This window comes from Myxocyprinus asiaticus, chromosome 4, assembly GCF_019703515.2.
Source record: "Myxocyprinus asiaticus isolate MX2 ecotype Aquarium Trade chromosome 4, UBuf_Myxa_2, whole genome shotgun sequence".
Classification (NCBI taxonomy): Eukaryota; Metazoa; Chordata; class Actinopteri; order Cypriniformes; family Catostomidae; genus Myxocyprinus; species Myxocyprinus asiaticus.
In genome coordinates, this window is record NC_059347.1 from 16,642,425 (window position 1) to 16,664,948 (window position 22,524).

A 22,524-nucleotide genomic window follows, 5' to 3' on the forward strand; every position below is an offset into this window, starting at 1 on the left:
CCCTTCGGGAATACGAGCACACTCCACAAGGAGTCTGGCATCCTCGTGGGCACTGGCCCATGGCACCTCTCTAGCAGGGTAGCAGGCTGGGCAACACCCAATTCCTTCGATATTTGCTGGTTTTGTCCCGTGTTCTGTCAGGTATGAACAGGTAAGTTCGGGAATACGGACAGCTGGCCGGGTGTATTGCTAACGTATATCTCCTTTCCCCTCCAAAGAGGCGAAGATGTGCGCTTCTTTTCCCATGCGAGTTCACGAACCCATGAACCCTGGATGTCCTTCCTCCCTTGCCCTGTGGCTCACAAATTCACAGCCGGAACCAGTACGTGTGCTAATATGCCCTTATTGAGGTAGGTGCTTCACAGTTGCCGGTTACTCCGGTAACCCCCTGTGATGTATTTTCTGCAGTACGGTCTCCCTGTCAGCAGACCTGCGTCTCCCTTTGACAGAGCCCTCTCTGTCCCGGTCGCCGTGTTTGTAGAGCTCCTCCACTTTCAGGCAGGACCTACCACCATGCCTCTTCCATGTGCAGCTCTGATCCCATATGACATGCTTGCCACATGTTACCTCCCCTCTGGGCAGGATGTAGTCTCCGGAGGGTCTTTCCCCCCTGAAAGAATAGGATAGGAAAAGAACACCTTCCCCGGCACATATATTGAGCGTATATGCCCCAGCCGAATAACTGAATACTCTGTGGAGAGAAAATATAGAGAGAAAAGGCCTGCTCCCATACTAGATACGTTTCTTCCCCCCCAGGGATGTGGGGAACTATATGATGTTTTTTGGGGCGTTGGGGGAGGCTACGTGCAGACCGGTGCACCTGCTACTACGCACGCTGCAGCTTTCTTGCACCTGTACCGGCAGTCCACGTAACACAGTTCAGCTAGTTGTGGCGTTTCGTATAGGGACCCCTATTGTCACTACATCGACACAACATCGAGTGAGTGACAGAAGGGGAACGTCTCGGTTACTATCGTAACCTCCGTTCCCTGATGGAGGGAACGAGACATTGCGTAACCCCTGCCAAAACGCGGTACTACCCGCTGAAATGGCCGGGACCCTGTCTCGGCTCCTCAGCACAAAACCTGAATGAATGGTTGCAAGCTAGCTCCTTTTATACCCGTATGTCCGGGGGAGTGGCATGCAAATTCCAATTGTCATTGGCCTTTTCTCAAAGATCTGAGGTATTTGGGGCTCCCAAGGGCGACCCCTAGTGTCACCACATCGACACAACGTCTCGTTCCCTCCATCAGGGAACGGAGGTTACGATAGTAACCGAGACGATTTTTGGACATTTATCATGGAAATGCCATGTATTTTTTTTATTATTTATTTATTTTTTTGGTGAGTATCATGGAGCATATATATATGGTAATCATTCAGTACCTTGTAAAACATTGAGATACCATGGCATTACCTGATAGAATCACTATACCATGGTATGGCCACAGTACTTTTCTGCAAGGCATGAGAGACTAAATAAACTCTTTTATTAAATTTTGATGTGAATACTGTAGTCTTTTCTGTGATTAGGTGTTATTTGCCAAAAATAAAACTGGATCTGTATCAACTTGTGTGTCCATGACCATCTGTTTAGTTTTTTGCTTCTAGTGAGGGAAATAATGACAGCAGTAGGCAATACCAGCACAATATATATATATATTTTATTTTATTTTTTATATTTATTTTTTTATTTTACATGAATCGGATGAATTAAATCCTGTGGGTGCATTGCTGACCTTTAAAGTTTAGCTTGCATAAAAAATGAGATGTCAGGCTAGGAATTCAGCCATGCAACTGTCAAATGAAAGCCTTTGCAGGGATCTAAATGATTTTTTATTTATTTATTTATTTATTTTTTGTACCCAAGACTTAAATTTAAACAAGGCAGGCCAGTAATGCGCTTTGAATACAAATTGTGATTACACAGTTTCAACTAGGGGATATCAGTGCTGTAATTCAGAGCTAATAACTCATTTACTCAGTGGCGAGATATTAAAGAGAACCTAATTTACAATGGGAAATGGGAATAAAGATGAAAATAGTGTTTTAGCCTTTTTTTTTTCTATATGTTGTAATATAATACAGTCTAGACAATACCGAAAATGGCCTAAGTCATTCATTTTCAATGAGAGTTTATTTGAGGCAACATAACACTTGGCAATGTGACAAAGTTTAGCCAGAGACCATATAGGAGGAGGAGATGGGCCACTTATAGAAAAATGAATGGGAGAAATTGTAATGTTCAATATGGCAACTGTTGGAATGGACCTTTTAATTTAAAGTCGATCAATTTTCCAATTCCAGTCACCTTTTTGATAGCATTTATTTACTCTTGAATGGTATAGATGGTCTCATTGTCCAAAACCCTCTCCACATTGATATTTAACATCAAATATGTTTTCATTTGCCATAAATTTGTCATATCGAACTGCATTTTCGCTTTCAGTGTGGGCAGGAAAATACTTATCACTGGAAACTTGTTTTGCACCTGGTTACTACATAGCAGTTAGATATAGTAAAGTGTCAGCAAAGAAAAAAGTAAAGAAGAAAGCTGTTCCAAATAAAGATTCAAGTTTCTTTTTTTATTATTTTTTTTTTTTATTTTATTTTTTTATACTTTACATTTTTTGAGGCACTCTAAAAAATAAAGTGTTCAAATAATGTTGGTTGGAACCCAGCTCAAATGACACTGCAGATTTCTCATTTACACTTAGCCTTTTGTGAAATTCTGCATCTGAATTTGATGCATTTATTCCTCCTTTTTAAAAGCCTGTTTTAAAGCAAAGGGACTCTGGAAATTTTATCTTAAATATGTATGTTTTGATTGAAGTTTGAGGGAGAGAGAGTTGAGAGAGAGCTGTGTAATCTTTTTTTTATTATTATTCCTGAGGGTCACACAGGAAATAATTTACAGTTTGTTGTGCAACATCCCTGCTGCAATTCTGACCAAATTAATGAATTGATTCTTGTTGGAAAGTAATTATGAAGCCAATGTGCTCTTTAATTGGCTCTGACTTTTGAGTTGTAATTGAAAACATAGATTTATTTGCATGTGTCTTCCAACAAGAAAACTTTGAAATGGGTAAGCTGAGGACAGAGTATTCTACAAGTTAATCTGTAACCTTCCTTTGGTGAACCATACAACTGCTACAGTTTTGTTTTATAAACAAGTGTACGACAACCTTCCTAACTGAGTTTAACACAAATGGCTTGTTTTCTTCAAGCTTCAAAAAATTAATTTCTTATTTATTTTCTCATTGACCACATTCACATGCACATTGTTTTACGAATAAAGGTCAAAATTCTGGTTAAGCCTTATTCTTAAAGTCCTTATTCTGGTCAATCGTTAAAGGCTCCAGCTTACTCACGGTGATGTACTTTTTTCAGTTCTTCGCTCAGACCCAAAAAGAAGTTTGAAACAGCTGAGCAACATTCAGACACCCACCACTCTGCTAGGGGAGGCGTTTAGAGGTACATTTAAATATGAGGACGCTCTAGACTACATGTAAAACATAAACTAATATGACATTAAAATGTGTTATCAATGAATTTATGCCTCATTCTATGAGTAGAATTCACACGAGATCAGTAAAAGAAGCTGTTTTAACTACTCAATGATTAAAGTAATATATATGCAGTATATAATGTGTAATTTGTAAAACAGGCAAAAGAATGGTGACAGGCATATCTTACTTGAGACAGATGTGTGAATGGCTTTTAGCTGCAGATGGCACGTGAGTGAAGCAGCATATCAAACAACAGAGTGAATGGGCACTTAAGAGTTTATGAGTTGATTTGATTCCTTTTGTAGACTAATTCAATAAAGAAAAAAACTGCATGACATGTTCTTGGAAAATGTCTCTTCATGAACAATCGGCTGTTGGCCTCAAAGTAGGTGGAGCTCCAGGTCACACCTACCGATGACTTGGACCAATGGCAGAAAGAAAGTGTTACCAGCCAGTAAAAAGTTTGCCTCAGAGAGCTGTTACGAACCACTGAAACTCAAAAACACCTTCTTTTTGGCCAGATTTTGTTCTAAATGACATCACACCCGTTCGTTCTTCAATTTTGTAGGAAGTGTGCAGGGGCCTTAACTGTTTACATGCTTCACAGATATTGGAATATTCTGGTATACACATATTGGCATAGTACTCTTCTCTTGTGGAAAAACTGGAGATGCTCACTTTTCTATGAAACAAGGAAACTGTCATTGCTTTTGACTTTATAAAGTTAACATTGATACTGTCTTTACACATAATTAAGCAGTCTAGCACTCTTCTGACTCCGGGGCCTTCCTGAACATTCAGATTCTTGAGGCAGTGAACTTTTACTAACCTCCTGACTCATGCTCTCTTTCACTCTTCCATATCCAGGACACTGAGATTATCAACATGGCGGTTCTTACTGGCCGAACAGTGGCCATTCCGGTCAAGGTGGTTTCCATAGAGATAAACGGAGCAGTCACTGATGTCTCATCCTCTGTGCAGTGCAAGTCATTCAACGAGGACATTGTCAAGGTATGTGACATCCAAGTAGAGAGGTCAAGTGACCTAGGACTTCCTCTGCTGTGCACTTCTAATTAATTGAAGAAAAACAGCACTTAAGAGACCATAAAATGACCATCAAAATGCCATTTAAGTGGAATTTATATATGCTCCTGTTGCCACTGCTTTCTGGATCCCCTCAAGGGATCGATGGATTTTCAGTCCAAGACATTTCATCAAAAGTGTGCAGTGCTCTGCAGTCTAGCACCACCCTCTGACAGCAACAGAGTGTGTTCACTTAACCTGGGTTTAATACTTTCAAATGAAGAGTCCCCTAGAAAGCAATGCAGTAACTAACTGAAATGACTAAAGTTGAGGAATCTGCTCTCCAGCATTTTGAGGTCAGTTGCAAATAGAGTTGGGACTCAAGGGTACAGTTTAATTTAAATTCTCGTATCTCGGTTTTGGATGAAGTTCCCTTCTCAATTTAACCACTAAGCTTGTGTGAGTCAACAAATCCTGCTATTACAATTTATTTCTCGGTTTTGGTGCAAGGGGGCTGTTGGTTTCTCAAAGCATTGTTAAAGGGTCGTTGGTATGAAATATGATTGGGAAGTTGACATGTTATGCTCCATCTAGATTTTAACCAGCATTTAGATCATTCTTTTTAAGATGTATAAAGCTTTTAAGACCTCATATTAATTGAGAGACTTCATGGAATATTTGTACTTTTAAAAATGTATTTGTCACACAGCAGGACCATTTAACATGAGTTAGCAATGCAAAAATATAAAAAATGGTGAACAATTTTAAAAGCAATGGTGACCAGATACCACATGATTATTACGTGCACTGAGCATTCATATAAATTTTATTCTAACACTTTCCCTTATAAATTCATATACAATGGCCCAAAAACTATTTGGACACTTAATGTTGTCTTAATATTGTTGCATAAGATACAAAATATCAAAGTAGACCTTTTCTCAGAAATATCTTCACTTTTAATTTTTCAGTTACATTTAACCAACTGGTCTCAAGGTGATTTTAAGTAAAAGTTTGAAGTCAGTTCCCCTCAATTTCACAAAGTTTGACAGCCATAAGCTGTCCAAAGTCTTAATTCTGAACAATATATCTATTGTTTTATAATTTGAAACCTAACAAACTTAAATATTTCTTTAGAGTAAATGCCACTTGGTTTGATATTTTGTTACATAATGCAAATACATTCATGCATTTTAAGTGTGACTTAAGTCTCCAAATATTTTGGAGTGCCACTGTAAATTGTAACCTAAAATGCTGATAAAAAAAAAGAAAAGCCAACTACCTAAATTCAGGCCAAAAAACATTTCAGTGTCCTCTGAAGGAAACAATAATTTCAACAAACTTTTGCCATCTGTTTCGTGGCAAATCATATCTAAAAACAGAAATCCAATTCAACTGTAAACTGTATCTGAAATGTAGAGAAATAATAATATGCCTCGGAGTGTTATCCATTCCTCAAGATTGAGATCCATAAGTCATCTGAGATGGGCCGAGAGGGCATTTGTTGTTTATCTGTTTTAAGATTCAGAATAACTGTATGTGCCGCAGTGCCTGGACAGAGCATTAGCTCTGGTGTTATTGAGTGGGTTTGCTCGGCCACCCGGGCCGTTGAACTTTGGAGGCTAATTCAAGATGAGCCCTTCAAGCTGAGACAACATGAGTCCTGACAGTTCAATAAAACGCGCTGTGCAGTAGCGAAATAAAGCCTCATACGGAAGACAAAGGTTACAGGCCCCAGTAAAAATAATTAGTATTTTTTTTTTCTTAGTCTTATTCAAAAGGTAGTCACGAGAATTTGTTGTAACAGGGCTTTTTCCCTGGAGCCGAAGCTTTTACTTCTGGATAAGGGCACCACAACAGATGTGTGCATGCATAATTGTGAGAATAACATTGTGCTACGTGCATGGAAATGACTTTTAATATCATGTTTGCCGCAGGTTCACATTTAAATTTGTCAACACAGGCTGGTAATTGACCTGCCTCTTAAGACCAGTGAGATTTGTCTTTTATCATGTTTTCTCACATTTGGAAGTTATAGTGTGTGTATTGGTACTTGAATGGTATACTGTGTAAAAATTGTCAGGTAACCTACAAAATTTGCTTTGTGTAATAACTAAATTAACTGGTTTTATTCAAGTCAAAGACATTATTACATGTCTGGATCAATATGACTAATTTGGTTACACCAACGGAAATAACTTCCTTGATCCATGATATAACAATTGCAGGATGCCACTTTTTTCAGTGTGTGTTGGTCTTAGCTTGTCTCCCTGCTTGGCCAAGCTGGTGTTTAACTGGTCATCTACAGTAGTTATTTTCCCACCCTGACCAGGTGAAATGTGTTCAAAACCCATTGAAAACCTTTAAAACAGATCAGTTTAACCATCTTGGCCAGGCTGGGAGACCAGCTAACTTACTTATGCTGATATAAAATGTATAATATATGTGGTGAGCGGGGCGGAGTCGAGCGGCGTCTGGGCAGCGCGAGGCCGTGAAGATAAGTGGCGAATGACTTTCACCTGCATGCCACACCAGTCTCGTGTTCCAGTGAGGGGTGATGGGAGTCCTTAAGGAGAAGAGACAGCGGCAGATGGGAGAGAGAGACACGTGAAGCTGTCTGTGTGGGTCTGCGTGTCAGAAATGCGGGTGCTGAAAAGCAGTGCATATGTTGAATGTACGGCTGAAAAGTCTTATTGTGGAATGTTGAAAAGTCTTCGACAATAAATGTCTGTGTGTTTGTCAACCCGGTCCCAGCTTTCTCCTTTCCTTAATTGTTACAATATATTACTTTTATCTATTTTTATTTTATTTATTTTTTTTCAGCACTGATTTTTCAGTGTCTTTATTTTGTCTTAGCCTGCATCATCACTACATATTCACAACTCACACACATTTGGACATGAATCACAACTTGTGGAAAGCAGAAACCTTAATTACATGAGTCATACATCTTTACTGATGGACTGATTCCAGTACAAGTGCAGTCAATTAATGAAGTATAATAATAACCACTATATGTGCCATTTATTAACTTTAATTATACTTGTAGGCAACAAACACTATACATACTTTTTGGCTTTTAACTTTTGTAGATTTATCTTTGGAGGCCAAAGCATTGAAAATGCCAAAAACATCAAACAAATCAGAACTATATCATATTTGATCTTTTTCAAAGAAACCTCCCTTTTTCTAGATTACAGATGTGCACACTCTGGGCATTCTCTCAACCAACTTTAGGTATTACTAAATGCTTTACTTGTCTGTTGCCACAATATTATATAATGTATCGGAATGATCTGAATTATAATATTTTTTAGGCCTATATATTATATTTATAATTATTTTAATTATTCTAAATAACCTTTATTTGGGGGCCTTTCTCAGTAAATATTGGTAAGTGATTAATTGTGATTAATTCAGTTAATTAATCAACACATCATGTACTTAATTTGATTAAACATTTTAATCAACTGACATCCTTAGAAATAAATAAAATAATTACAATTATAATAATAAATACTAAACTTCAGATAATCCAAACATATTGCATCATGTACATATTGTATGTTGTGGCATCAGACAAGTAAATCATTTAAACAATGCAACAGTGGCTTTAGAAGTCAACATTTAATTTCCATGTCATTGCACATAGTAACACTATTATTGGGCTACTTCCATCTGCTCTATTTAAATTGTTTGTATCATCTGTGGAAAGCTATGCTGCTTGTTCATTGGTTTGATGAAACATGTTGCCTGCACAGCTGGAGTTGCTCTGACTGCCCCCTACTACCAGGGGCGAACTGGCCATCAGGAGCAATGGGAGTTTTCCCAGTGTCCCATCCTAAATGCGATATGGGCGGCCGCCCATGGCACCAACATGCCATGTGAGAGCCCCATAATTAATCAAATAATCCATTAACAAAAAATAACTTTGTTGACGTCAGTGACTTTTATTTTGAAAACAAATTTAACTTTTGCCATATTTCACTGAAAATTATCTTCCTGCGTAACACGCATGCACCTCATTATTTGACATACAAATCACAATAATGGTGACAACCACAAACAACATTAAATATAAGATGAGCTTTGAATAATCCCAAAATGACAAATAACTGCAAGTTACAAGAAATACAATAACAGCACCATAAAAAAATAAAAAAATAAAAAAATCACCAAACAATAAAGCTAAGAGCAGATGCTGTCATTTGCATAATTTCTTTCATACCACAAAGCATTACTTTGAACTGGAGTGTGGCTTCTTATCACAGTATTATTAGACACAGATCACACACCTTGCTTGATGAGACTTTGTTTAAAGGATGGCAAAAACAGCACTTGTCCAAACATTGGGTTTTTCACTTTTTCTCAAGAATAATCTGGGGATTAACATAAAGACGCAAAAAAACAAAAATGAGCAATTAATATGCAAAATAATCAAACTATCCTATCTGCAAAGATCTGTGCTCTGAGAGGTATATTTATACTTTAGATATATTTTTTATTTGTTTGTTTTTTTGTTTTTGTTTACGTATATACAGTATAGTTTTGAGGTGTTCTGTTTATAGACCCTATTTAAAATATGTAGCCTAATTTTATTTCATCTAACTATTTTAAACAACATCTTGTATAGCTTTAATTATTATACTTATTATACTTTATACTATTATACATAACTATATGTTTCCATGACCCCAGATCAACTATGACACTAGTTTATTTGCACTTCTAGAAAAAAGTTGAAAGATGATTAAAATCTTAAAAAACTTGTCACAGCACCTAAAATACACAAGAAAAAAAAACAAGGTGGTACATCAAGCTGATGGTAGGAACGCTCCTTATTACAGAATGTATATTCAGGTCAGGGCATGATTAATTGCATTTCAAATTTTAACACATTATATTCATATAGCCTAATTAATCACACAAAGCACGTTAAATTGACTGCCCTAAAAAGTTTATATCTGCTAGAATATATAGTCCCTGCTAAATAATACCATATTATTCTATGGGTGCTGGTCAGTGATGTACACAGTAGCTAGATGTGCAGGTGTTTCATGTCATAGCTGTTACTATATTGTGTATTTTAGTGCGGCTGAAATGCTGAATTAAACAATCAGCATTCAAGAACCAATTTATAATAATATTTAAAGTGTTAAACCTTTCTTATTAAATGTAACACCCGTTCCTGCTTCAAGCTCTAGCCATTATGTTCATCTTTAACCATGTAAAGTTGCCATTTTAATGCAGGGCTTGACATTAACGCTTGTCCGCTTGTCCGAGGCAAGTGGAATTTTGAAGGGGAAAGTGAAAGTGAATTTTACTTGCCTGACCGGACAGGTTCCTTGATTAAAACTTCAATAACGAAACAATAAACGTTTGTATTTGTGATATAGCCTAGGCCTGTGTCACTTATTACAAAGTTTATATTCTTATTTACAAAGTTTATATTCTTATTTTGCTGTATAAAAAAAATCAAGAGTGTCATTCGCTACCACTCCAGTAGCTGCGCGTTGTTTGACTCACAGGTGACTTATGTGTGCGGGCTTTACATGCACACGTGCTTCGAGAGCATTCGCACTACATGGATACGTGCCTGAATGGTCAAATACATTTCAAAATTCCGCCAAGATGCCCGTCTTGGTGAGATGTTCATATAAACACAGAGAGTTATGTCTAAAGTGAATGTAAACAGTGGGGAGAAGAGTGGATTTGTAAGTAGGACTTGTTGTGACCTAATAATAGACCTGCTGCTGTCTAGTGTGTCCTTTGTATTAATCAAACAACCATTAAAATAGACCTATAATCATATTTAATCAAACTACACAATGATCACTGTAAGACATTATAGATATTACAGTTTCATTTTTATTTTTATTTTTTTTTATTTATTTTTTTTAATGCATGATTTCATGTAAAGCTGCTTTGAAATTATGTGTGTTGTTAAAAGCGCTATACAAATAAAAATGACTTGACTTAAAATGAAAACGAGAAAACTACTCACTGGCTGTATAAATGTAGTAGTATACAAATTACTTTAGCATAGTATTAATGTATTATAATTATACAGGGAAGACCAGTAGTAGTTTTATGTTGAATTCATTCTGAATATTTACTTGAAAACTTGATAATGTTGTTAAAACTCTAAAAGCTGTTAAAAAGCAATGTTTTCTTAATTTGTATTTTTTATAGTGTTTTTAATTTGTTTCTATTGATTGCTTATCTATTGTCATTTTAATACTGACTGTTTACCACTCTTGAATAATTACTTGAGAACTTAAACAATTAGCCTACTACATTAACTAATGTGTTAGTATTAGGCTATTATTTGTTGTGGTCTTGAAACTGGTATAAAAAAAATTAAATTAAATAAAAAAAATAAAAAAAAACATTTCACTACAGACTACTGAAATGTTGGTATTGTGAAAATGTATATTGTGCATGGTAGATCTTGATGCAATAACATTATGTAAAAGTAGATCTCATTCCATAGAAGTGTAAGCACCCGTGCTGTAAATGATGACAATAGAGGCTTTTCTTTATTTGTCTACTGTGCGTATTCTGCGTAACATAATATAACTACCATTTGAAAATAACCTCCTCCCCTAACTAGTGCAGTTTACATTTCTGTCATGGAGAATAAAGTTGACTGCATAGGTTAAATACTATTAGGTTGGACATCTATAGTAATTTAAAAAAACATACAACAGAAACTTTGTCATGTTACTTGTGCATGTACTATTAGCCTACTTAAATGTCCTTTTTTTCTCTCTGGACAAGTAACTCTTTTACTTGGACAAGTGAATGACCAATTTACTTGTCCGAAGGACAAGCACATCAAAATGCTTAATTTTGAGCCCTGTAATGATACTATAAACATCAATAAAAGTGCATCTGTTTAATGACAGTGGCCTGGATGGTAGAGGGTTACAGGGGGTTCTTGTTGGACTAAACACAGCTGGCAGGTGTGGAGAGCTGGTAGCCTCTCAGTGGGTGGCACTCTCCTGACCTCGCCCCTGCCACTCCTCTGGAACCACGCAAGGTGCCAGGGCAGATTAGTGACTCCATGGCACGCTGGCTGCAGGCAGGCACATAAATGTACTTTCAGCTGGCCCCTGCTGGCTAGTGACGCCCACAGTCCTTAACTGCTTTTGACTTAGAATTATCCAGCCAAGTTTATTAGAAGCCCCAGGAGCAAGTGGGTCAAGACTAAGCTCACATCAACAGAAGTTGCCCAGCAGAAATACAGTTAGGAGAGACTGTAGAGTGCTGTGAAAACCTAAAAGGACATGCTCAACACCATGATCTACTGCTGCTTTTGCTGTGTGTGCCACCTACATTTATTGATAGTAACAATAGTTACTAGTTTTATTATTTATTATTATGGCTATTAAATGAATAGTACACCCAAAAATGAAAATTCTCTCATCATTTTCTCATCCTCGTGCCATTCAAAATCTTTATTAGTATTTTCACAGTCCATATGACTTGTCTGATATTTCCAAGCCTTCTGAAGCTTTACAGAATGTTAGGTAAAAATTTATTACATTTAACCTGGATTGCATAATCTGATTACAGATATCAAGTACTTATAATTGCATTACATTTTACATTAGGTTTTAAAATGTTCATAATCAGATTGCAGCTACTTTTTATGGATTACATGCAACAGCAGAAACTAGTGCGTAATTTACTGATTATGCTCGTAAATTTTAAAAGAGCTTCTGAGTCAGAACCTAGATACAGGTGCATCTCAATAAATTAGAATGTCGTGGAAAAGTTCATTTATTTCAGTAATTCAACTCAAATTGTGAAACTTGTGTATTAAATAAATTCAATGCACACAGACTGAAGTAGTTTAAGTCTTTGGTCCTTTTAATTGTGATGATTTTGGCTCACATTTAACAAAAACCCACCAATTCACTATCTCAAAAAATTAGAATACATCATAAGACCAATAAAAAAAAAAAACATTTATAGTGAATTGTTGGCCTTCTGGAAATTATGTTCATTTACTGTATATGTACTCAATACTTGGTAGGGGCTCCTTTTGCTTTAATTACTGCCTCAATTTGGCGTGGCATGGAGGTGATCAGTTTGTGGCACTGCTGAGGTGGTATGGAAGCCCAGGTTTCTTTGACAGTGGCCTTCAGCTCATCTGCATTTTTTGGTCTCTTGTTTCTCATTTTCCTCTTGACAATACCCCATAGATTCTCTATGGGGTTCAGGTCTGGTGAGTTTGCTGGCCAGTCAAGCACACCAACACCATGGTCATTTAACCAACTTTTGGTGCTTTTGGCAGTGTGGGCAGGTGCCAAATCCTGCTGGAAAATGAAATCAACATCTTTAAAAAGCTGGTCAGCAGAAGGAAGCATGAAGTGCTCCAAAATTTCTTGGTAAACGGGTGCAGTGACTTTGGTTTTCAAAAAACACAATGGACCAACACCAGCAGATGACACTGCACCACAAAACTTGCTCTCATCTGAAAAGAGGACTTTGGACCACTGGGCAACAGTCCAGTTCTTCTTCTCCTTAGCCCAGGTAAGACGCCAGGAGTGGCTTAACAAGAGGAATACGACAACTGTAGCCAAATTCCTTGACATGTCTGTGTGTGGTGGCTCTTGATGCCTTGACCCCAGTCTCAGTCCATTCCTTGTGAAGTTCACCCAAATTCTTGAATCGATTTTGCTTGACAATCCTCATAAGGCTGCGGTTCTCTCGGTTGGTTGTGCATCTTTTTCTTCCACACTTTTTCCTTCCACTGAACTTTCTGTTAACATGCTTGGATACAGCACTCTGTGAACAGCCAGCTTCTTTGGCAATGAATGTTTGTGGCTTACCCTCCTTGTGAAGGGTGTCAATGATTGTCTTCTGGACAACTGTCAGATCAGCAGTCTTCCTCATGATTGTGTAGCCTAGTGAACCAAACTGAGAGACCTTTTTGAAGGCTCAGGAAACCTTTGCAGGTGTTTTGAGTTGATTAGCTGATTGGCATGTCACCATATTCTAATTTTTTGAGATAGTGAATTGGTGGGTTTTTGTTAAATGTGAGCCAAAATCATCACAATTAAAAGAACCAAAGACTTAAACTACTTCAGTCTGTGTGCATTGAATTTATTTAATACACGAGTTTTATAATTTGAGTTGAATTACTGAAATAAATGAACTTTTCCACGACATTCTAATTTATTGAGATGCACCTGTATATGTGATAAGCCTAGTCAGGCAGCACTACATACATTGATATTGTCCATTTTGTTTTACCTTCTCAAATATGTTATACTCAGTCACTGAAAAATAGCAAGTTGCTGTTTGATTTCACGTTTACTAAAGTTTAATGAAAGGAGTGTTTATTGATACTAAATACTTTAGGACTTCGAGGCAGAAGAGAAGTATGAGAAATTGAACAATTTTACACAGAATGACCTTAATCCAGAATAACACCTGACATTCTCCTGGGCTAAAAAGAGATTCGGACTGGTGCTAGCAAGTCTGAGTTTTGTCGCATCTGGCAAATCTCAACTGCCTTAAAAACAGAGGTGAATCGGGGAAAAGCACAACAAAACCTCTCTCTCCTCTTTGTGTTAATCAGATAAACCCCCACACTCATCACATGACTGACCAGACCATTTGCTCATGGTGGCTGTGGCAACCCATGAAATCACAGAACAAAGGCCTCCATTGTTCTTTAATACAACCAACTCTCTACACTTAAAATTATTATACTAATCTTGAAGTAATGTTTTTGGCTTACCATCTCACATGAAGCTTAATTCATTAACAATTGACATGGACTGAATTACAGTATACTGAATTATAACTGTAATTTAATAAGAAAGTAGAAGTGTTTGGTATGTAATTGGTTGTCTTTTAAATTCCAGAATGATGGTGTGACGTATTTCTGGGTTACTTGCAGTTACAGTTATCTTATGAAATTCATTAAGGAAACTCACAAACAGAACAATAGGTCGTAAATTAATTATCTTGAGGGGAGGACAGAAATGACCATGTGACTCAGCAAAAGACATGTCTGATTGGCTCAAGACACTTGGGGTGTGTCCAACCTCAACAAAACCTCTCTTCGCTCTCTTCTGCTCTTCGACTCATCGTGCACACACACGTGGACATCGTTTCCAGGGAGTTTTCCCTTGTTGGAATCCTCGCTTCTGGGGCTCCGCCTGTCATTCCATCACCCATCCATCAACGCAACAGACAAATAACTTCCATAAGCCAAGCCAAAAGACATCTACTTCAGCACCAAACAATGTAATGCAAGTACCTCCAAACTTTGGCTGAAAGTGCTGGTGTCTCTTTAATATAATCTGAGTAACCTGATCTCAAATTGGTACTAAATGAAGTATTGATGGTTTTAAGTAAAAGTCTATAGTCTATAGATATAAAGTTAATTGTTCTGTTACAGATCATTTTCCATTCATCTTCTGTCAAAACTCACATACCAACCCGAACTTATGTTTGTTTATCTGTGTTAGTTTAGTTGTTTGTTAGTTTAGTTGTATGTTTTAGTTTAGTTAATAAAGTTTGTTTGTATTGAAAGAGAAGTTGACTGTGCATTTGATTAAATCATATCAGTCCCTTGAAATTTGTCGATCCTAAGCTACATGCTCATAAACAGTGTGTCAATCTATTTGTGATATTATTTTAAATGGCCATGAAAGTAATATTACTGTAAGAATTAATCTTACGTTCCGATCAACTCATTGCTGGCAGAAGATTTTGATTGGATGTAAACATTGATTCTTTTAATATTCCCTTATTGAAATTCCTTGCATATAAACTATTAGCAGATACAACGAGCCTTTTGTATTACATATTGATTGGTGGAGAATTTGAATCAGATTTCAAGATTTAAGCAGCTTCAAGTTCCTCGGTGTCCACATCACAGAGGAACTCATATGGTCCGTCCACACTGAGGCCGTTGTGAAGAAGGCTCATCAGCACCTCTTCTTCCTGAGACGGATGAGGAAATTTGGAATGAACCACCACATCCTCACACGGCTCTACACCAGCACTGTAGAGAGCATCCTGACTGGCTGCATCACTGCCTGGTACAGCAATAGCACCGCCCACAACCGCAAAGCCCTGCAAAGGGTGGTGCGAACTGCCAGACACATCATCAGAGGTGAGCTTCCCTCCCTCCAGGACAAATATACCAGGTGGTGTGTGAAAAAAGTTCGGAGGATCATCAGAGACTCCAGCCACCCGAGCCATGGGCTGCTCTCACTGCTACCATCAGGCAGGCGGTATCGCAGCATCAGGACCCACACCAGCCGACTTCATGACAGATTCTTCCCCCAAGTAATCAGACCTCTGAACTCTTGATCTCTCATGATCAATATACATCAGCACTGCACTTTATTAATCTTATTATCTCACACTGGACTGTCATAAATTATATTCTCTCTTAACAACACACTGGCAACTGACTATCAACCGACAGCCTGAATGTCAATACAGTACAATACAACCTACTGTATACTTTATATACAATTTTTATTGTATGTGTATTCTATATTATGTGTATGTGTATTCTATATTGTGTGTATTGTATACTGTACATTGTATATTATTATTGTGTTGTGTAATTATGTGTATATTAGATATGTAAATTGTCTTGTGTAAATCTGATGTTTATTTTAAATTGGTATATGTCTCATCACTGTCATGACTGCTATGTTGCTCGGAACTGCACCCAAGACTTTCACCCACTGTTGCACTTGTGCATATGGTTGTGTGACAATAAAAGTGATTTGATTTTTATTTGATTTAATCTGCTCAGGTGTCATTTATCTTGCATATATTTCCCTACATTATTTTGGTGGTCGAATGCAGCTAAGATTCTTAAACGAATTAAGAATTTATTTATAATTTACTACAATACATTTCAAAAGAATGATTAGATTCACTAAAACAATACGTAATCCAAAAGTAATCAGATTACATTAACTTAAAGTGTAATCATTAAGATTGCAATAGTGATTACAATTTTACCATTTTTGTAATTTGTAATCAGTACTGAATTACATTTCAGAAGTAATCTACCCAACGCTGGCTATACAATAGCCATACAATTGTTTTGTGTGAGGACACACCAAAATGTACAGTATTTGTTGTTATTTCCTGAAAATCTTCCTCTCCATCGTAGCTCTCAAGTCTCATTTTCATTTTCACACATTCAAACTTGGTGCCTCAAGATGTGTTGTGCCAGGCTTACTATTAATTTAAGTCAAATGTGAATAAGTAGAAGGATAAGAAGTATTTTCCCAATCATTTTCTCCATAGGCATGTAAAAATAGTCCTGGTTACTTTCGTAACCTGATGGAGGGAACGAGACGTTCTGTTGATGTAGTGACACTAGGGGTCACTCTTGGGAGCCCAAACACCTCTGCTTATCTGAAAAAAGGCCAATGAGAATTGGTGAGTGGAATTTGCATGCCACTCCCCCGGACATACGGGTATAAAAGGAGCTGGTATGCAACCACTCATTCAGGTTTTGTGCTGAGGAGCCGAGACTAGGTCCCGGCCATTTCAGCGGGTAGTTCAGCGTTGTGGCAAGAGGGACACTGTTTATGAAAGTAACCAGGACGTTCCCTATCTGTCACTCACTGGACGTTGTGTCGATGTAATGACACTAGGGGTCCCTATACAAAATGCCACAACTAGCTGAACTATGTTGCGTGAACTGGCAGTGTGTGACGGGCAGACTGCTGTGTGCCTCGTAGCCAGTGCACCAGGCCATCACGTAACCTCCCCCAATGCTCTTATGAGCGTCGAATGGTCCATCAGGAACAAGTTGACTGCCCAACTATAGGGACAGGCTAGCCCAGCCGAGGCCTCTTTTCACTCTCTTTTCTCTCCAAAAAGAGTGGAATTTGTTAACTGACTGGGTGCCATAAGTGTCTGCGTTGGCGGATGTCCCTCCCAAGGGGAAGACACTGCGGAGACCACTCCCCGCCCAAAAAGGGGGGGGGGGGGTATTTTAAATGGAATATGTCACATGGTCTTACCGAGTCTTGTCGGAAGTATGTCATGTGGAGAGGTCCCATGTTAAGTCCTACCCGAAGGGGGAGGAGTTTCTACAGAGCATGGCGACCAGGGGCAGAGGGGCCTCTGCCCAAGTAAGACGCAGTTTGCCGTCAGGGAAACAATCACATGGGGTCGCCTTTGGGGAACCAGCACATGTGGAGCACCTACCTCAGTACAGGGGCTCATTAGCGCATGTACTGGGCCAGTCAGCGAGTTTCTCTGCAAACTCAGCTGCCAGAGGGAAAAGGAGGAAAGTCATCCAGGGATCACAGTCTGTGAACACGACTGGGAGTCAAGAGCGCATGTCTTCAACTCAAGGGAGGGGAAAGGTGCTATGCGCAAGCAGTACACCCGGCCAGTTGTCCTGGAACTTACCTGCTCGTGCCTGCCAATACACGGGACGAGACCGGCTCAACCCAGAGATTGTAGAACCTCGCAAAGGTGTTGGGTGTTGTCCAGCTCACTGCTCTGCAGAAGTCTGCCAAAGAGGCGCCACTGGCCAGGGACTAGGAGGCCGCCACACTCCTGGTGGAGTGGGCTTGTAACCCTGCAGGGGGTGGCATGTCCTGAGCCTGATATGCCATTGTGATGGCGTCGATGACCCAGTGGGCGATCCTCTGTTTGGAGACAGCGCTTCCTTTCCGCTGTCCACCAAAGCAAACAAAGAGCTGCTCATGCAAATAGATGCGTAAAGCTCGCACTGGACACAGCAACGCCGAGGCTGGGTCTGCCTCCTCCTGGGGCAGCGCTTGCAGGTTTACCATCTGATCCCTAAAAGGAGTCATGGGAACCTTGGGCACATAGCCCGGTAGGGGTCTCAGGATCACGCGAGTGTAACCCGGACCGAATTACAGGCACGATTCGCTGACAGAGAACGCCTGCAGGTCCCCTACCCTTTTTATGGAAGTGAGCGCAGTCAGGAGGGCGGTCTTCAAAGAGAGTGCCTTAAGCTCAGCTGACTCCAAGGGCTCAAAGGGAGCTCCCTATAGACCCCAAAGGACTACAGAGAGGTCCCATGACCGGGGGGCTGAGGGACGAGGTGCGGTCTGGGGGGATTCAACCTCCTAGCACCTCTCAGGAACCTGATGATCAAGTCATGCTACCCCAAATACTTACCATCTACTGCATCGTGATGCGCCGAAATAGCGGCTACATACACCTTCAGGGTGGAGGGGGAGAGCCACCCCTCCAGCCTCTCCTGCAGGAAGGAAAGCACCGATCCGACTGCGCATCTCTGGGGGTCTTCGCGTCGGGAAGAACACCACTTTGCAAACAGACGCCACTTCAAGGCATACAGGCGCCTCATAGAGGGAGCCCTAACCTGAGTGATCGTGTCTACCACTGTGGGTGTTAGGCCACTTAGGTCATCTGCGTCCCATCCAGGGGCCAGACGTGGAGATTACAGAGGTCTGGTCATGGGTGCCAGATGGTGCCCCGTCCCTGAGAAAGAAGGTCCATCCTCAGGGGAATTCACCAGGGTGTGCTGTCGCGAGGAGCGTGAGATCCGAGAACCATGTCTGGGTGGGCCATAAGGGTGCTACTAGGATGATCTGCTCCTCGTCCTCCCTGACCTTGTACAGGGTCTGTGCAAGTAGGCTCACTGGGGGAAACATGTATTTGCGTAGTCCAGGGGGCCAGCTGTGTGCCAGCGCATCTATACTGAGAGGTGCCTCGGTCAGGGCATACCAGAGCGGGCAGTGGGAGGATTCCCGGGAAGCAAACAGGTCTACCTGTGCTCGACCAAATTGACTCCCAATCAGCTGGACCACCTAAGGGTGGAGTCTCCACTCTCCCCTGAAGGTAACTTGACGTGAAAGCGTGTCCGCTGCGGTGTTGAGGCCGCCCAGGATGTGAGTGGCTCGTAGCGACTTGAGGCACTGCTGACTCCAGAGGAGGAGATGGCGGGCGAGTTGTGACATGCAGTGGGAGTGTAGGCCGCCTTGGCGGTTGATGTACGCTACTGATGCTGTGTTGTCCATCCGGACCAACACATGCTTGCCCTGGATCAACGGCCGAAACCTCCGCAGGGCAAGCAGTACTGCCAACAACTCTAGGCAGCGGGCCAGCCCAGGAGCCGGCGGCTGTGTGCCCGTTGCATACGGCACCCCAGCCCATCTTGGAGGCATCTGTTGTAACCACGACATGCCTGGAGACCTGCTCTAGGGGAACCCCTGCCCCTAGAAATGCAAGGTCGGTGCAAGGGCTGAAGAGGCGGCGACAGATCGGCGTGATGGCCATGCGATGTGTCCCGCGGCGCTATGCCCATCTTGGGACTCGAGTCTGAAGCCAGTGCTGAAGCAGTCTCATATGCATCAACCTGAGCGGTGTGGCCGCCGCTGAGGATGCCATATGCCCCAGGAGCCTCTGAAAAAGTTTCAGTGGAACCACTGCTCTCCATCTAAACGCCTTCAGACAGTTCAGCACCAACTGTGCACGCTCGTTCATGAGGTGCGCTGTCATCGAGACTGAGTCCAACTCCAGACCGAGAAAAGAGATGCTCTGAACCGGGGAGAGCTTGCTCTTTTCCCAGTTGACCCGAAGCCCCAGTCAGCTGAGGTGCCGGAGCACGAGGTCCCTGTGTGCACATAGCAACTCTCGAGAGTGAGCTAGGATTAGCCAGTCGTCGAGATAGTTGAGGATGCGGACGCCCACTTCCCTTAGCGGGGCAAGGGCAGCCTCTACGACCTTCATGAAGATGTGAGGGAACAGGGACAGGCCGAAGGGGAGCACCTTGTACTGGTACGCCTGGCCTTTGAAGGCAAACCGCAGAAAGGGTCTGTGTCGAGGTAAAACCGAGACGTGAAAGTACGTGTCATTCAGGTCTACCGCCGCAAACCAATCTTGATTCCGGACACTCGCTAGAATAAGTTTTTGCGTCAGCATCTTGAAAAGGAGTCTGTGCAAAGCCCGGTTCAGTACTCGCAGGTCCAGGATTGGTCGCAACCCACCGCCTTTCTTCGGTTCGATGAAGTAAGGGCTGTAGAACCCGGCTGGAGGGACAGGCTCTATCACACCCTTGCGCAGAAGGGTAGCGATCTCTCGCCCTTCACCGAGTTGAAGCGGACGCCGCTGAACCTGAGCGGGCACCTGGCGAACTGAATCACGTAGCCGAGTCGGACGGTCCGGGTCAGCCACCGCGACGGGTTGGAAAGCGCAAGCCACGCGTCCAAACTCCGGGCAAGGGGGACCAAGGGAATGATCACATCGGACATACCGGCGGGTGGGGCGGAGCTCGAGGTGCCATGTCGAGGGGATTCGAGCCACGTGGCCGTGCTGAGTCCAGGGACATTGAAGCACTTACCTGGCTCCTGCCGCCCACCATAAGATTGGCCGAGGAGGGGGGAGGAGGATTCTCATCCCCGTAGTCCACCGGACCCAATCCCGTGTGGGTGTGTTTGTGCCACAGCTGGGCGCACAGGGGCGGGGGGTCCGCTGCCGGGGCGCCATACCTGCAAAGATGGGTGGACGGTTGTCATGACGACGGCAGTGCACACCAAACATGTGACCCAGGGAACAAGAAAACCGCTCTTTTGTTGAATTTTTGGGTACCGCAGCCTCTTGGACATGTGGCAAAATTAAATGAAAACGAAACAAAAGATTCTCCTCCCGGCCCTCCACCGGGGGATGGAGTGGTCTGCTCACCAGCTCTGGAGAAGCGGGTCTCCTTGCCCCTTGGTCACCCATCTCAGGGGTGCTTCGAAACCTTCCTCTGGTTCCTGGTCGGCCGGCCGTGAGACGGGTGGCATATGCTTCCTGCGCTGGGCTCCACGCTGGGGCCGGGCCATGGGGGCGGGCTGCGGTGGAGCCGGTGTTGTAGTTGCAGGAGGACGCCTTTGGCGACGAGCAGACGGGGTGCGGGGTCTTAAGCCGCGCCGGGGCAGGATGTGCTGTGTGGCCTCCGTCTGCTGCTTTACCGCCGAGAACTGCTGGGCGAAGTCCTTGACGGTGTCGCTGAATAGGCCAACCTGGGAGATGGGGGCGTCAAGGAACCGTGCCTTGTCAGCCACACGCATCTCAACCAAGTTGAGCCAAAGGTGGCACTCCTGGACCACCAGGGTGGATATCGCCTGCCCGAGAGACTGCGCCGTGACCTTTTTTACGAATGCAAGCTGCGACCGCAACATTGCCATGGTCATGTTCTCGCAGTAAGGACAAGACCCATCCACAAACGATGTGTCCGAGTGGGCAGCGCCCAGACATGTAAGACAGCGATCATGGCCGTCAGAAGCGGAGAGATATCGACCGCAACCAGGAATAACACACAGATGGAATGGCATCTTTAAAAAGATGTTCCGTGTTCTTTTAGAAAGAAAACATACTCTTTTTTTTTTTTAGAATATACTCTTTTAGTTGTTTCTGCCGAAGCACACAGGGGTGTTCTCTGCACTCCACGGGTGCAGAGGGGGAGAAGCTGCTTAAATGCACCATAGAATCCAGCAGATGAGGTGAATGAACTTCGCGGATGAATTCAGCTTCAATGAATAGAACCGCTCGGCTTTGAAGAGAAAATCTGAATGAGTGGTTGCAAACCAGCTCCTTTTATACCCTATGTCCGGGGGAGAGGCATGCAAAGTCCACTTGCCAATTCTCATTGGCCTTTTTTCAAAAAAGCAGAGGTGTTTGGGGTTCCCAAGAGTGACCCCTAGTGTTACTACATCGACACAATGTCGAGTGAGTGACAGATAGGGAACTAAAGTTTTCTATTCCGAGATTAATCCCAAAATTATAACCTTTGATTCGAATAAAAAAATCAGGAGGAAAAAAAGACAAGGTACAAGACTTAATTCAATTGGGTTCTAAATTCTTTTGGGAAGGTTTGAACTACTCATCCCATGAAGCATTGCAACTATAGAGAAATCTACTATACTGTATGCCTATAAACAGTCGTTAAGTATAAAATATTATAAATTAGAAGTTTTTTGCAAAATATAAAACAGTATGTGATTAA

General features: G+C 41.6%; 1 protein-coding gene across 2 annotated transcripts in view; it reads left to right on the plus strand.

Moving 5' to 3' along the window:
- Positions 1 to 22,524, plus strand: part of LOC127439839 (transmembrane protein 132E) — a 549,732-nt gene that overhangs the window by 491,816 nt on the left and 35,392 nt on the right. For both annotated transcript variants that reach the window (XM_051696075.1, XM_051696074.1), the window contains exon 5: positions 4,377 to 4,520. In XM_051696075.1, the coding sequence (XP_051552035.1) occupies positions 4,377 to 4,520 (144 nt within the window). The remainder of the gene's footprint in view (positions 1 to 4,376; positions 4,521 to 22,524) is intronic.